Source organism: Netta rufina (genome assembly GCF_964035555.1).
Source record: "Netta rufina genome assembly, chromosome: 22".
NCBI lineage: Eukaryota > Metazoa > Chordata > Aves > Anseriformes > Anatidae > Netta > Netta rufina.
Window position 1 is genome coordinate 5,942,997 of NC_140146.1, and position 15,275 is coordinate 5,958,271.

Here is a 15,275-nt window from a genome sequence, read left to right on the forward strand (position 1 = left end):
TGCAACCACGGATAAGGTGAGAGGCTTTGCCTTTGTCTCGAAAGCAACATGCCAGGCATTGTCCAAACGCAAAAGGACCCAAACCCTTGCCCCAGCCCTGCAGATTCTGTCATCTTTTGAGTTTTTGAGACCTGGGTGAATATTTCCATGCCTGTACTAGCTTTTGTTTGAGTTGACCCAAACCCTGTAACCGAGTGCCTGGACAGGTAGGCTGGGTTTGAGTCTTAGAGGCACCTGTCTCTGATTCCCCATGGGACAACTAAAAGTTGCTGGCAAGTTGAAATGATCCCCCCGTGCCATCGAGGGGTGCCTTGGGTGTTTTTAATGTTGTGGTCTCTGAGATGCTCTCTGCACTGTGAAACTCCTTGGAATTGGATGAACTGGTGTCAAACCCTTTTTGTTTAAAGCCAAGCTGAGGCTGTGATCGGCATAAAATAGATCAATAACATCTCAGACCAGCACAAATGGCCATTATTTATGCAAGAGAAAACCAGGACCTCCAAAAGAAATGCACTGCTAAGCGATGGCCCAGCGGCCCTACCGCAGCCGTCCTCTGCTGCTGCTGGGCTGCCCCTGCCCCTGCTCCTCTCTCCTCGCTGCCCGAGCATTATTGCTTTCAACCAAAGACAAAACAGAGCAAAGGGACTCGATGTGATTTTTAAACACTTGGTTTGCTGATGACAAACATCGGTGTGAGTGTGCCTGCGTGCGAGAGCATTTGGTGCTGATGTGTGGAGAAGGGTGGGCAAGGAGGGACCGAGCAGAAGGGAGAGTGGGAGTTTGAAAGAACTTTATTTATTTTTTTTTTTTTGAGATTCCAAAATATACAGTGCTGTTTCCATAGGAATGTGATTCATATCGCAGTCTGCCTGCTGGCTCCTCTGCCTTGTAGGGAATTTGGACTGGGGTATGTACCTCGCACGTGGTAGTGGGAGGAAAGGGCAGGCAAATAGTTACGGGGAGGGAAAGAGGGGCAGAGGTGGGAGCCACGATGGTTTTCAGGGCACGAGGAGGACCTTGTGCGTTCCTAGTGCAGGAGCTGAGATGGCTGGAGAGGCTGAAGCAGGAGCATCCCTCCACAACCATCCTGGCTCGCAGCGATGGCCGTGGAGGAGCACATTGAGTTTGTGTCCTCCTGCTCCACTCGCAGACACGCTGGAAGCAGCCAGGGGGTTGCCGTCAGGTTGTCCGTGGAGCTGTAGACCTGTCTCAGTCGCTTCCATCCATCCCATCCCTCCATCAGCACAGGAACATCAGGGTGAGTTCCCCACCCTGGGAGCCCTCTGCGTGACGCCTGGGGCTGCTGGATCACAGAGGGCGAGCGAGCCTTTTCCTAGGGCAGGGTGACACAGCCTGGGCTGGGAGCCTTTGGGACGAGACAGCCCAGCCAGCCTCTTGCTGGCCGAGGCTCCCGTACCTTCCTATCTAAACAGCACGGAGAGAAAGTTCTTCAGCCAAGTGAAAGCTGCTACGTGTGGTTGATTAACACGGCTCCGATACACGCCGAACGGCTGGGCTGCTGCACCAGGGGCTGGCACTTGCTGTAAATATGCTGTAACCTATTAACCTCTTTCACTTGCCTGCTTTCAGTACAACTTTGTAACACGTTTTTTAAGTCCCCCTTTCCCTACACAGCCTGTACTGACTGTAACTATGGAACCAGATATTCTGTATGTTATTATCTTTGTACAATTTTAAAACTTGCTGTGGTGTCTGCCTTTTTTTCCTCCCTTCTCTTCTATTGTCTCTTGAAACACTGTTAATAAAAATCTAGATGAACTCTTTCCCTCCTCTTTCTCTGGCTTGATTTATTTATGTACGGTTTCTTGCCTTGTTGCCCGTATTAACTGGACCTAGAACACCATCTCTTTTAACCTGTTTTCTTTTCCCACTGCACCCCACAGCTTGAATCTTATGTCAGTGAAGAGAATGCCGTGTAACTGCTCTGCTTTTTGTTGGGTTTCCGCGTTTTAATGTGATTTCAGGATGCTTGGGAAGAAGACTGGGGGAAGGTGACAGGCTCACATCACCCCTAATTCTCTTCTGAGTACCTGGGTCGGTCGCTGCTCGCTGTGTTATGAGCTCTGCTGCTGACTGCCCAGTGACAGGAGACCTTGCACTAGGTGAAAAATCTGCGTTCTGCACATGGACCACTCGTTCCCCTGTATCACTGCAATCCTTCCCCCTGGGTTTCTCTCATCCCATGTGCCTGTGGCAGAAAAATAAAAAGAAAAGAAAGAGTGGCCTGGCCTCATGATTTCTATCATACCTAGCGTGGAAAACAGGTACAGAATAAAGAAGTGCTGTAAGAGCTTCGTGTTTTCCTGTGGAGGGACAATCAGATCCCTATAAATAGAAATTAATGGATCAGGGTAGGCTCATGAACTCGATGAAGGACTTAAATAGGAAGGACACCTTGAAACCAGGAGCACTGCAGTCATTTAAGGCACTTACGGAAGAGCTGCATGGTCTTGCAGCAAAATTATAAGCACAGGGGTTTGGAGAGACTTGGCCCGCTGCCTGCCCTGTTCTTGTGCCATCCTTTTTTTCTTACTGCATTTCTCTTTCATGTCTACAATGGACACTGTACAGAGATACCAGCCTCACAAGGATAAATACACGGAAGACCAAAAGGTAATTACTGAAGTCCAGAGCTGCAAAAGACTGCCTTTCTCCTTCGTTACTGACTGTGGATTAAATGCTCAAGCATCTTAAAAATCCAGGGCTAATACTTCACCCTGTAGCAGGATTCATATAAGTGGAGTCAGGTCTGAGTGTTGCCATGTACTGGGGGAGAGGAGCCTCAGTGAGCCTTTACAGTGACAATTTTCTCCTCATAACTCGAGAAAAAGAGCTTTCCTTCCCCAGGAAGGGAGCACACAGGAGTCCGCTTTTGCTTAGGGGGAACAGAAGGAATCGGAAGGCCCAGGTTGGCCAAGATGGCTGCGTGGCAGGCACAAAATCAGGCCTTTCCTCAGCATTTCTGTGCCTGAAAATCAACAGGCCCTGGTTACAGCCTGGCTGGTGGTAATGGCCATGGCAGAAGCCTGAAGGGAGTCATTCTTGAGGCCCTTAGGGCCTGCACTTTCCATACGGTGAAGGAGCCAACCCTCATGGCCTGCAGTGCCCACCCAGGAGCTGGGGAGGACACCAGTGTGGGGAAGGGGTCCCTGACCCACAGAGGGACCTGTCCTCTCCTCCTGCAGCAAGGACACGGCTGCAGAAACACTTTCTGCATCGCTGTGCTGATGACAGACGCCGTGCCTCGGAGCTATGCAGCTCCTAGCAGCCCTGGGCCTGCCCTCCCAGGCGCTCTCCAGGCCATGTCTGCTGGCAGCCAGAGGCACAAAAGATCTCTGAGAGCCTCCAGGTGGCCACACCGCTGGAGGTGAGTGCCTGGGATCTCTGGATCTCTCCCTTATCTTGTCCCCTGCGGCTACAGGGGTTCATCGCCAGGTGAAAACGAGCTCAGAAACGGTGGCAGAAATTGTCCTAGAACATCGGGCAGCCAATGTACGAGCACAGATGTCACTAATGGGATGCGGGTGCCTAATTATCTCTGGAATTGCAGGGTAAATCTGAAACCTTTCCTGCATCAAGGGAGGTTTGGTCACAGAGCCATGGCTGGGACACCTGAACCCTTTGCCTTCCCTGGGGCTTTGGGCTGGGCCTTGCGTCAGCTGCCACGGGGAGTTGTTATTACCTGATAGTGCCCTTCAGCGGGTGGGTGTTTTGTTCCAGGACAGGGGGACTGGTGTTGTACCAGCCCCAAACAGACACTCAGAGGTCTGGCTGCCAAAACAGAAGCCAAAGACAATGAGTAAATCCCCTCGTGTTCACCCTGGCTTCTCCAGAAAGCCAGCACCAAGCCCGTTGGCCCCAGTCACAGGACGCTGCGCTGTGGCACAATGAGAGACCTTCGCATTTCAGAGCAGCAAAAAGAAAACCAAACTAAATCTCCAGTCATGGTCTGTACTCAGAGTACTTTATTATGTAAAAAAAAAAAAAAAAGTTACAAAACAAAGCTCGTTGATTGTTTGTCAATTCTTGTCTTCTGCAGAAAGTCATAACAAGATTGTAACAGACTAAAACGCTTCTGTGCAAATGTCATCATCAAAAATAAATGTTATTTTATGTACACATAAGTTACTGTCAAATATTAACATTAAAACAGCTCTGTTTACAAATTGGCTGCAGTAAAAATGCAGCATTGTTTTGATCTTCTAAATAATTCAGATGCTTCTTCTGTGACAGAAAAAAGTCATCGACCCCGTTTCTTCTAATTCCTCTCCTCTACGACAGCGAGTCTCGCTTGAAATAATCTGGGCTCAGTCTGAAAGCATTCTGTGCATGGTGCTCAAAATGCAACAGCAGTAGGACAAGGACAGAGGTGTCTTGAAGGCGAAGCTGTGATCAGAGCAGGCTCTTGTTACTGCATCCTCTGCCATCCTCAAGGCACCGCTGGCTGGTAGGAGCACACGCTCCTTAGCCTCTGCTGGAAATCTCTCCATTAGAAGGCAGGCTGACTTTCCTCTTGAGTATATTTGTGAAATGCAGATGGGCTTGTCTAATGCCACAGGCTGATTTCCTCATAAGGGTTTAAAAGTTAGAAGCTATGAATAGGCTTTTATGAGGACAGGATGACTGCCCAGAGAGCAGAAGTAGAGTTCTCCCCTCCCCAGATACTCATTAAGAACAAAAGAACATCGCATGATGCCTGTATCCAGGACACAGGGATGGTTTAATAACGAACCCGTAGCAGCTGGAAGATTCCTAAGCTTCCCAGTGTGGTGTTTCGGTGCTCACAGATGGTGGATCCAGAACATTTCTGTTTGCAGCCTTTCTGATGGCACCTGAGCATTAGGGAGCTCCACGTCTCCCACTCCTCTGGGCACACAAGCCTTAGTGATTTAGCTCCGTTTCCAAAGAGCTGTCCTTCATATATCTAAATCCATTAAGCACCACATCTGGGTGGCTCTCTGGCATCTCCACTTTGCTGGAGAGGGGGTGAAGATGCAGGTCACTGTTGCTGTCCATGGCAATAGTCACTCCAGAAGGGTGAGTATGAGCAGGATCAGCCCCTTTGCCAGCTTCTTCTTGCACAACACGGTAGTTTTCTAGGGTCAAGCTCATGTTAGGGATGGAAGGAGTGCGAGCTACTTCTAATGTCTTCCTTGACCAGACCCTCTGATAGCAGAAGAGGAGAGACAAGACCAGTGTGTCTATGAGCAGCTCAAACATTTCCACTACAGATAACACTGAGGATCCAAACCAGAGACTCCATTGGCTTCCCATGCTGGACAGAAGCAAATTATCCTGTGGAAAGGATCAAAAGACCACGTTTACCAAACACGGAATTATTGCATGTTACCAGCAGATCTGTCAGCTGTTTGTCATCTGTGTGACTGTGTAAACTATGAAATTTTCAAGTTTATTCCTCAAGAAGAAATCCCACCCATCCTGGGGGCTGTAAATAATCCTCCCTCCAACCATACACAGCACACAATAATTAATAAGAGGTAAAAATGTTTTGAGCTGATCTAGTGCAACCTACTGAGAGTAAAGGAGACTCGTTCACAGACTGGTAGTAGAGCTGCTTGTAGAAGATAGTCACCTTGGCGATGTCCTTCCTGCGTTGGAGAAAAGGAGCAGTTAGCAAGGTGCCCACACCTAGCTAAGTTAGTTAGTGGGCTAAGTTAGTTAGTGGGCTAACTGTAAGTTTTCCCACGTTCTCAAGCTTTCCTCCTGAGTTTAACATTAGCTTGGGAAATCAGGTTAGAAAAAGGTTACAGAAGTGACTGTCTTACAGTGTTGTGAGGAAAGATGGCATATTTATCGGAGGAACCTGTGCATTTTTCTCTTGTCCTCTAGAGTTCTCTAAGGATGAAGATAATCCACAATTTTAATAATACCTTTCTCAGTAACTAACCTGTTGCTAGTAGAGTTATATCCATTCTGATGCCTTAGAGCTTGGCGGACCCAGTCCTGCAACAGATACATGTATGTTACTGGCAATCTTCTGAATTTTGGTGTGTTTAATATTTTGTAAAGGTAGATTTCATAAGCAATAAAATGGGTATTGCTAATAAGGAAAAAGGATGTAGTTAATTGGTTAATGGCATATGGTAGTAGCTGCGGAGTAATAGCTATCTATATTTACCAGACAGCAAGGGGCTACACACTGGTATTTTAGGTGTATTTAATATTTTGATTCTTAAATTCCGCCTTTAATGGCAACCCCACTAAATCACTTCCTTTTTAAAAATGTATTGGTTGCATTTATACCTGATTGTAATCTATTTCACATGAATTAATTACCTGGTCATACAGCCTGAATGCCCATTTAGCATTAGAGCATAAGAAATGGCAAGAAGTCATCTATTGACTCACAGAGTTTCCATTGCAGCCTGCAGGATCTCACAAACAGCAACGCGTGAGTGATTATACCACAACACCCACTGGAAGCAGAAAGTCCTTATCACCGTTTTGGAGGTGGGAACTCAGGCAGTGAGCTGAATTCTTTTCAGGTCACAAGGAAATTTGGATCAGAACTGGAGCTGAATTTGCCTCTCCAGACTCTCAGTCTGACATCTCAGCTATGGAGGCATTACACTGTGCTCAGGTCTTGGACTACTTTGCTTTATTTGCCTCTTCCTTTGCTGCTGCCCAGCTCTTTGTGTTCATCCTTAATGTGCCCACAAACATACTAGATACAGCCTCACCTCTAAACTAAGCCATTGTCTGTATGGATTACCTGAGACTTTGCTGATGGCCATTTAGCTGTCCCAGCAGACACCTTGTACAGCGATTCCCTGTTAAGATAAAAATGGAGATTATAATCACTACAACTCTTGGCATTTAAAAGTGAAGGAGTTCAACAAGCCGACTGTTTGCCCAAAGCAGAAATACTAGGAGCTGATCTTGAGGACCCTGGAAAAAGCTTTGTAAATCAGCTTAGAAAACAAAACCAGAGGTTGGCTGAGAACTGTTTGGATTGGGAAAAAAAAACTAGAACAGTTTGAAAATCCCGGAACTCCTCTTTGATGTGGTCAAAACCAAGGTATTTGATATTTTGCTTTAAAATTCTCTCTTTCTATTTTGAATGCTGGCACTTATTGTGCTCTGCTCTTGTGACCTACCGGCAAGGCTTGGGGCACTGGTCAAAACAATTCAGGTGATGATTTCTGAGTCTGTTGTAAAGCTGGTAAAAGCAGTGACCTGGTGGAAAAAATGAGAGAAACACACTCAGACATTTCCTCAGGAAATGGAAGGCATCTACAGAGTGGAAGGGCAGCAATCTAAGGAGCCGTGTAAGCTGTGACTGTGCCAGGGAGGCGTTCCCTATTGGCAAGGACAGGACAGAAGTGTTTTGCTCTTACCCCACGCAGGTTGCTTGTTGTAGTTACAGTACTCAGCACCGGGAGGCAGTGGGTAGTAGTAATAGCCACAGCCACATTTTCGAACCATTATGTGCTGAAAGCAGGAATGCAGACAAGCCTGGAAAAAAATAATAATAAAAAAATGGATAAGACAGAAATTCCCAAAACCTTCAGACCATTGTGTGCAGCTGCTAGGAGATGTACAGATTTCATGACTGCAAAACGATGCCAGCCATTACTAGGGCAAGCTGAGGCAAAAGGTCTTCACTTTTCACTCCATGACTTTCCTTCTGAGAACATCATGGAACCCAGTGAGACAGATCTCTTTCTGATTATGTCCTGTAACATCTCAGTTAAACAGCCCAAGCATCCAGAGCCAGGAGCAACTACTTACAAAATCAAAAACCTGATGGCCCAAGAACGTCCTCCCAGAACAGGACCTCCCAGCCTTGGCTGGTTCACTGCCTCATCTCCCCTGTGCCACAAGGAGGGGAGAGCCCCAGTATCCCCTGCTCAGTGAAACACATTCCCAGCTCTAACACCATGTTTGTGAGCTACTTTTGGATGGCATAAATCACTGTTATCTCCAGCAGTGATCCTACTGATTTGTAAAAGCTCTCTGGAGAGTAAGTTATGGATTTTTTGGTATTTATCTTCTCTGAGTAAGCTGGGGCCTCAGCCAGCCACTCTGACAATACCTGCAGGGTGTAGGAGTTGTTGTACAGGAGTTTAACATTCACATCACTGCCATCAGTCGTGCATTTCCCATAATTGCCACCCAGGCGATTCACCTCATCCTGTGGACACAGAAAAGAGGCCTGAGTGATTAGAAGCTTTAATTGGCCCTAGCCATTACCATCTAAACTTAACTGTATGGAGCATCATATATATCAAGGACAGAAAGTAAGCTTATATATATATATTTGGTCAGTCACTATGGCTCAGCTGACAAGCAGTAACTCATCACATCAACATAACCCAATCACTTTTGGATGTTTGTTCTCATCCTTATAGGCACATGAAACCCCTTGTGTGGAGGTACACCAAGGTGTAGGAGCCTCAGTGTAAAAACAATTCAGTCTTCCCAATGTACTGAGGACCAAAAGGTCACTTGTACAGTTGGAATAATTTTGTTTTACCTATGGGAACCTGAGCACAGTGAAGAAAGAAAATGGGCTTACATGCAGAGTCAAAGAAGTGAACAACAGAGCCTCACAAGCCCATTGTGTGAGTCAGTCAGAGTTCGTCTCCTCGCAACTTTCTGCCATCAGAAGGAAAAGAAATAATGCTCTTGAGCAAGTGACTAACCTGCTGAATGCCTATGGTGGTTGCAATGCCTGGTCTGATGTCAAAGCCTTCGTGCTCAAGGAATGGTGTCTGATTGTGGTTGTGTATCATCACTTTCACACCTGCTACTGTAGACAGGAGTGGGATGTGATCCTTCTGTTCTGCTCGCAGGATAAGGGAAAGTCCTGTAAACCACAGAAAAGGGAAGCTTGTAACAATTTATTTGGGGTTGAAATAGGAACGTCACCACGTCTTGAATTCTCAGCACTGATGAAATTGCTCTTAGCTCACAGAAGACACACTGGTTTTCCTTAGAGACCTGGTAAATGGTCGGGTAGCTGTTGCACCAGCCTACTCTAAAACTGTAATAATGTTCTGCCTGAAACCTGGGACATCATTCTGCGTGCTATAGTTATGTAACTAGCTGATACAGCCATCATATACTTGTGGTTAGTGAAGCATCAAATACAGCACATAATTTGTGCTACCAGACTAGAAGGGAGAGCTATGTATCAGTAAGACATTTATAGAAGACAGATATTTAATCCATAGTCAAATTACGTTCACTTTACCTCATCCCACCCTTTGTCACATAACATACCATAAGGAATTCCTGGTTTTGTTGCTGTCCAAAAGGAGTCTGTTCCCTTGCTGTTAAAAGTATAGCAGCTTCCGAAGACTGGGTGGTGAAAGTGAACATAGTCACTGAAACCAAGAGAAATTTTGATAGGTGTTATTACAAGTGTAAGAATGCCTTTATTTCTACAAAGCATGTGTTTTGTGTATAGGGGGTGTGTGTATGTACAGGGGTGCTTATAGGAAAGAATTACTAATTCACCAAAAAAAACAGGAAAAATTAGCTGCTCAGAGATTCACTGCTTGCAGGTTACAGCCAGAGTGGCAAATACAGGAGTCAAATTCAGAGATCTGACCTGTGTTTCCTTCTACCAGACAGTTTCAGTTGTTTCCTGCCTGTCCCAAAATCCAGGCAGGCTGAAACACGAGACCAATTCTGTGTTCTGAACACAGAATCACAGGATGGTTTGGGTGGGAAGGGACCTTAAATATCATCTAATTCCAACTCCCCTGCCATGGGCAGGGACACCTCCCACTAGATCAGGTTGCTCAAAGCCCCATCCAACCTGTCCTTAAAAACTCCCGGGGATGGGGCATCCAATCACTAAGACAAAGAGCTTCTCTCTCCTTGTACACTCAAAACTTATACCACTTAGGGTCATGATGAACTTCCGTGGCCAAGTCAGCCATAGGCATGAAGAAATTAGAAACTATAACTTCGCTTTTGTGCTAGGCAGCAGGCCCACTTTGGGTGCAGAAAGACCATCTGACCCTGTTGGCATTGCCTGAGTCCTCCTGGCATAAAGGTTAAGAGCAATCCTTGTGCTCAAGGGCCAAGTCACATGGTAAGAGCAATGAGAGCCTTATTCTTCCCCTTCTCTCCCCACTTTTTGTTGTTCCAGTAAAAACAGTCCCCACTTTTACGCTCCTTTCCACCCATGCAGGCAATCATTCACTATATATTATCATCCAATACAGTCAGCACATCCCTGTAGTAGTGAAGTCTCAGTTCCTGCTGAATTTCCCTTAGGCTTTTTTGACAGCCTAATACACTCACTACCAATCATAGAGGCAACTCATGGGGCAACGCCAGTTTCTAGGTTCCTAGCTCTGTGCTTTCATCACGAGAGGCGGCTTTTTCTTTGAGTCAGGTCTCCACCAAGAGCTGAGTCTGGCAGTTTGCCACGAGATGCGATGCCTCACCCTACAGGCTCAGTTTCAAGTCCTTGAGTTTTGCTGAAATCGCAGTCAGCACCTCAGGAAGCAACATACCTGGGCCTGCAGGGCTCCCCATCATACTGGCAGGAGTAGACCATATCTTCTATCTGCTCCTCGTGATCAGAGATGTTGATTATAACCGGCAGCTGGGACATGATATTCATGTAGTGAAACCTGTACCATTCAAGAATTGCATCCATCCCAGATGAATAGGTCTTGTAAAAGCAGTTCCCACCTGTGGCATTGCACTGGGAAAAAAGAAGAGAGGAACCATTCAGCATAACCAGGCCATGACAGCTTGAGGGTGACAGAGATCAGGGGGCAAAGGCAATGCCACACATAAGGATGTGAGGAACCCCTATTTTTCCAGAAAATGAAGTGTCTGAGCACTTTAGCTATGTGATAAGCACCTTCTCTCCCTGAGACTAGATTAGGTGTGCTCCTTCATCTCAGTGGTCTCAGTGGGGAAAAGAGACAGATGAGAGCAGAGAAGCAAACTCAAGTACGTCGGGAGAAAGAAGGAGAGGGGTGGTAGGAATTCTTTACAACCCATGAATCATGGACCAAGTCCTGAGACGCTTTCTTTGTTCTTACTCAGGCCTTAGACAGGTGAACACCCACAGGTTCTGGTGAAAGTGTGCTTGGTGAAGGACCTCAGGAGAGGGCAGGGCGATAATCATCAGGCAAAAATTGCTGGCCTTTCAAGCCACATCAATTTCTCTCTCAGAGCTGTTGCTCTTAGGTCTGTGCTAATTCTGTTCATGAGATCAAGGAGTTGAAGCATTCACATTATTCTCTGAAGTAACAAATACCCATTCGTGGTATTCATCATCTTGGTTATTTATTGTCATCTTTTGTCTTATCTGTGACAATTCTAGTGCCCCAGTACCACAGCATTTAGACACTGAGGAAATTCTTGTTTTAGATGGGCTCTTCATTCTCTGTTATATCTGGGCTCACCTGCTAAGTGTAGATGTTTTTTATAATTTTAGAAAGGGGTACAATGATTCCCACAGCCTATTGCTACCTTTCTGTACCAAATTCATTTCTGCCAGAGGGATTTTACAGGTGGGTGAGTTGTGTAATGCCACTGAAGTTTTTATTGCTTCATTTGACAAGAACCATGGCAATCAGCACAAAATGATGATGATATAGGGATGGACTCCTCCTCAAATATCCTCCAAGCTGTCATTACACAACACTAAAACTACTTATTTTTTTCACGGACTTGTTGAATGTACCTGGTGAGATCTCTGTCAGGGCCCTGAATGTCCCTATAGACCTTAACAGCCCTAAGCAGCCTCACCTGGGGCCTCCACCTGGGGCCAGGAGCCCATTTAAGCTCAGCTTGGGGCCTTCAGGCCCTTTTTGGGGGATGCTGTAGGACTGCTGGTCTCTATTGAGACCACAGCTATGTCCCTGACTCATCACGAGCCTTGTTGACCCAGACCCTGACCTGTGGACAAGCCTCCTGACCTCGAACCTGCCTCATCACTGGGATCTCAGCCATGAGCTGGATTTTGGTCAAAGCTGGCCATCATCTTTGCGCTCTTCTCACTCAGGTAAGGTGTGATGGGGCCCTGTAAGAGATGTCCCTGCCCTGCTGGCCTTGGCTTCTCTCTAAATCTGCCCTTTTTGGGAACAGATTCATATCTTTAAGATGACACACACTTACCAGCCTGAAGCCCACGTGGGACTGTCTCTTTCCTGTCTTATTGTTGAGCTCAGTTGTTCTCAGTAGTGAGAAGTTTTGGCTCAGTTTGAAGCTGGATCTGCTGAGGTTTCCTGTGCTTGACAAATCTCTCATGTGGATGTTTTTCTCGTTCATGTGGAACAAGCTGGCTGTTGTGTTGATGCCGTATAGAAAAGCAATAGATTCCTCTGCCATGCGATCCAACTGAACCAAGTGTTCACTGACCAGCTCAAATCTGTGAGGACCAGAAACATTTGCTAGGTGTGAATATTTATGCTTCTTTGAGACAAAAGCACTTAATGTGCCTCATAGTAACTATAAAATGCTGTTCTCCTGGTCTCTGCAGACCTTGATGTCTGCCTGAGAAAAGGTATCAGTTGTGCTGCTGTGCTCAGCATGTCTAATTTCATTGAGTTAATTTATTAGGAACTCCAGCAGCTGCATTTCCAGTTTCTGGGTCCTCCAATGAAAACCTCAAAGTTTGCTGTCGTGCAACATCAGCTGCACAAACAGGCCCTCCTGTCAGCCAATTACTTAATTGTTTCTGAGGAAATTACACAATTCCTTCAACATCTTGATAAATTGCCACTACTGTATGAGCCTTGTTTGACAAACATACTCCAAAAGACTTCAACGGAAGGTTTATTGTTTCGTTAAAGTCCTTCGTCTGAACAAAAAAAAGGGGCAGAGTCAGCATTAGTCTGCGTCACTCTAGTGATCTGTGATTTAGCTATGAATAAATACATGCAGTAATTATGTATTTTGGGGAAGGACTATTTTTATCAAAGCATGAAATCAGTTAGCACTCGAACCAGGTGTCGAGGCAGAGTTCTCCTGATCCTGAATCAGTGCATCAGATAAACAGCTACGTACTGTTGCCCAATTCCAAACAAGATCTGGTCTGAAAACCAGTTTGGAAATAAATCCTTCTGCATCTCACAGGGCATTTCTACTGCCCACCCTGCCTGGATCAGCAGCAAAGCTCCTCCAGGCTTCACTCAGTCACCTTCTAGGCCCTTGTAACTAAAGACAGGGTTATAGCCAAGGGGAAAAAACATGTTACCTGTATGGGTCCAGATTGCAGATAGTGATTGCTGGAAACATCTTGGGCTCGGAATGCATGGACATGGTCAGGACAACCGGGTAGGCCCAGTACTGACTGAACATAAGTGCAAATTGCCAGTACAACATGCCAAAGCTGGCAAGTAAAAGCAGAGTCCAAAAAGCTGTTTTCATCTTGTTGCTGTCCGAGCACACAAGGCGGATGGTGCCATGGATTGTGGTGTTCTTGCAGAAGAACTCAAACATGTCCTTGAAGGAATCATAGAACTCGATCAAGCCTTCTTTTCTCTCTTCCTCCTCTCTTGCCACTTCCTGCTCCATCCTTTAGGTCTGTTTCTGTTCAACAAGAAGGAAAGAAAATAATAGCTTGTGAGAAAGACCACGGTTGATCTGTGGACCTGTTCAAACAGGGTGTGAATGAGTTTATTAGCAAAAAGCTGAAAACAGCTATGAGCTGGCCTTTGTCCCTCTTCACCGAGTTTGAATATCAGGGAGTAGCAAAACTCAAATGTTCCGCATGCTGCTGCCTAAGTACCTTCAAGTGATTTTATCACACGCACTATGACATCTCTGTTAGTGTGGATATGCAAAGTTAATGTGACTAATACCCAAGCTGCTGAGAAGTCTTCAGCCAAAGCAGTGTGCAGCTTGCTTCTTTCTAAGAATACTGAAGACCAACACTTAATTCTGAAAAATCTACTCCCATTTATTAATTGACATGCAACTAATTCCTTAATATAAGTAAATTGCTGGTGAAACATGCTGGGCTAGGAAGCTTGAAATTGTCTCAGAATGAGCAGTATGGCTTCATCCTTATGTCAGGGAATCAAAGGATAAATCCAGCTTTCAAGTGTGTGGAAGGGAGAAATTAGGACTGGTTTTGAACTATTGCATGGTCTGACATTCTGTAGAGTGGAAGTGAATGGGATTAATGTCTGCTATTCCTGAAATACAGCCACTTCCGAGATGAAATACAGTACGTATTTCATAGTTCAAATGAGTGCAATCAGATCTTCAGGAAAGGAAGTGGAGGGAAACTCCTCAGCTGAAACCACAGAGGGAATTAACCAAATTGGGATGTGGATAGAGCATTGCAGCTCCTACTTAAAATTAAATGCTCTTTGGTTGTTTCTGAAGACCACAGTAACATTAATTACTGCCATTAGAAATTTTGCCATTACCTTTTACATAAATACTTTCTTCCAAGAATCTACAAATCTCTTCATAAAGGGGGTCTTCTCTTTATCTCTGTTTTACAGGTGTGAAAATGAGGAACAGAAATTAAACATCATCCAAGAGTGGCATAACTGGAAATCAAAATCCACATCTGCTTCGTCATGGTAAGTAAAAAGTCTGTTATGCTACGCTAGATTATCTCAGAATTTCTGCTGATGAAAGTGAATGTTATTTATGCTCGTGTGCTTTAGTCAGCATGGACTGATGGAATCTTCCCAGGTTTCAGTACCGGCTTGGACATAGGATTTATGTTGACATACTTCAACTTAGTGAACATGACATCAAGTCCTGTAATATGTGAGTTTCCAACATGACAGCACACTATGAATCACCCTGCTTATTATGCTATTAAGAGAAGTTTTTGCTGATTGCAACACTTTGCTCCAACCTTAACTCCAAATAACAATCTGTTAAGTACACTGTTAACAGAGTTTGAAGTCAAGAAATGCGCACACAAATAACTAAAGCATGGTTCAAAGTGGGCTCTGCAATAGTGAAACAAATACTCAAGACCCAAGATCTCAGTGAAGGGTCCGAAGTGTTTGGGGTTGTCTCAGCCTGAGGAGCCAGTGAGGGTACCCCAGGTCTGCTGATAAACGCTGATGCCCTGACCTTCAGTGCCTTCATCCTCAAGTAGACCTCTCCGTTTCAAAACACAGTTTTATCTCAAAGGTTCTTGGACTAGGATGCTTCAAATGAAATACCATCTTAAGCTGTTAAGAAAGTCCCTTCTGTGTATTTTTCACGTCAGAAAGATTAGGAATAATCATGTAATACTGAATTGCATTTCAGAAAGCTGTACATCAGATCAGCTTTATGACAAA

The 15,275-nt window shown here is 45.4% G+C and overlaps 1 protein-coding gene across 1 annotated transcript; it reads right to left on the minus strand.

Moving 5' to 3' along the window:
* Positions 1 to 4,902: 4,902 nt before the first annotated feature.
* SCNN1D (sodium channel epithelial 1 subunit delta) lies at positions 4,903 to 13,536 on the minus strand (the record flags this gene model as incomplete). Its single annotated transcript, XM_084300058.1, has 12 exons — positions 4,903 to 5,316; positions 5,555 to 5,630; positions 5,930 to 5,985; positions 6,755 to 6,812; positions 7,140 to 7,218; positions 7,380 to 7,497; positions 8,078 to 8,176; positions 8,688 to 8,851; positions 9,268 to 9,371; positions 10,515 to 10,708; positions 12,136 to 12,388; positions 13,217 to 13,536. The coding sequence occupies 12 exons, from the start codon at positions 13,534 to 13,536 to the stop codon at positions 4,903 to 4,905; spliced, it is 1,935 nt and encodes a 644-aa protein (XP_084156184.1).
* Between the last annotated feature and the right edge of the window lie 1,739 nt (positions 13,537 to 15,275).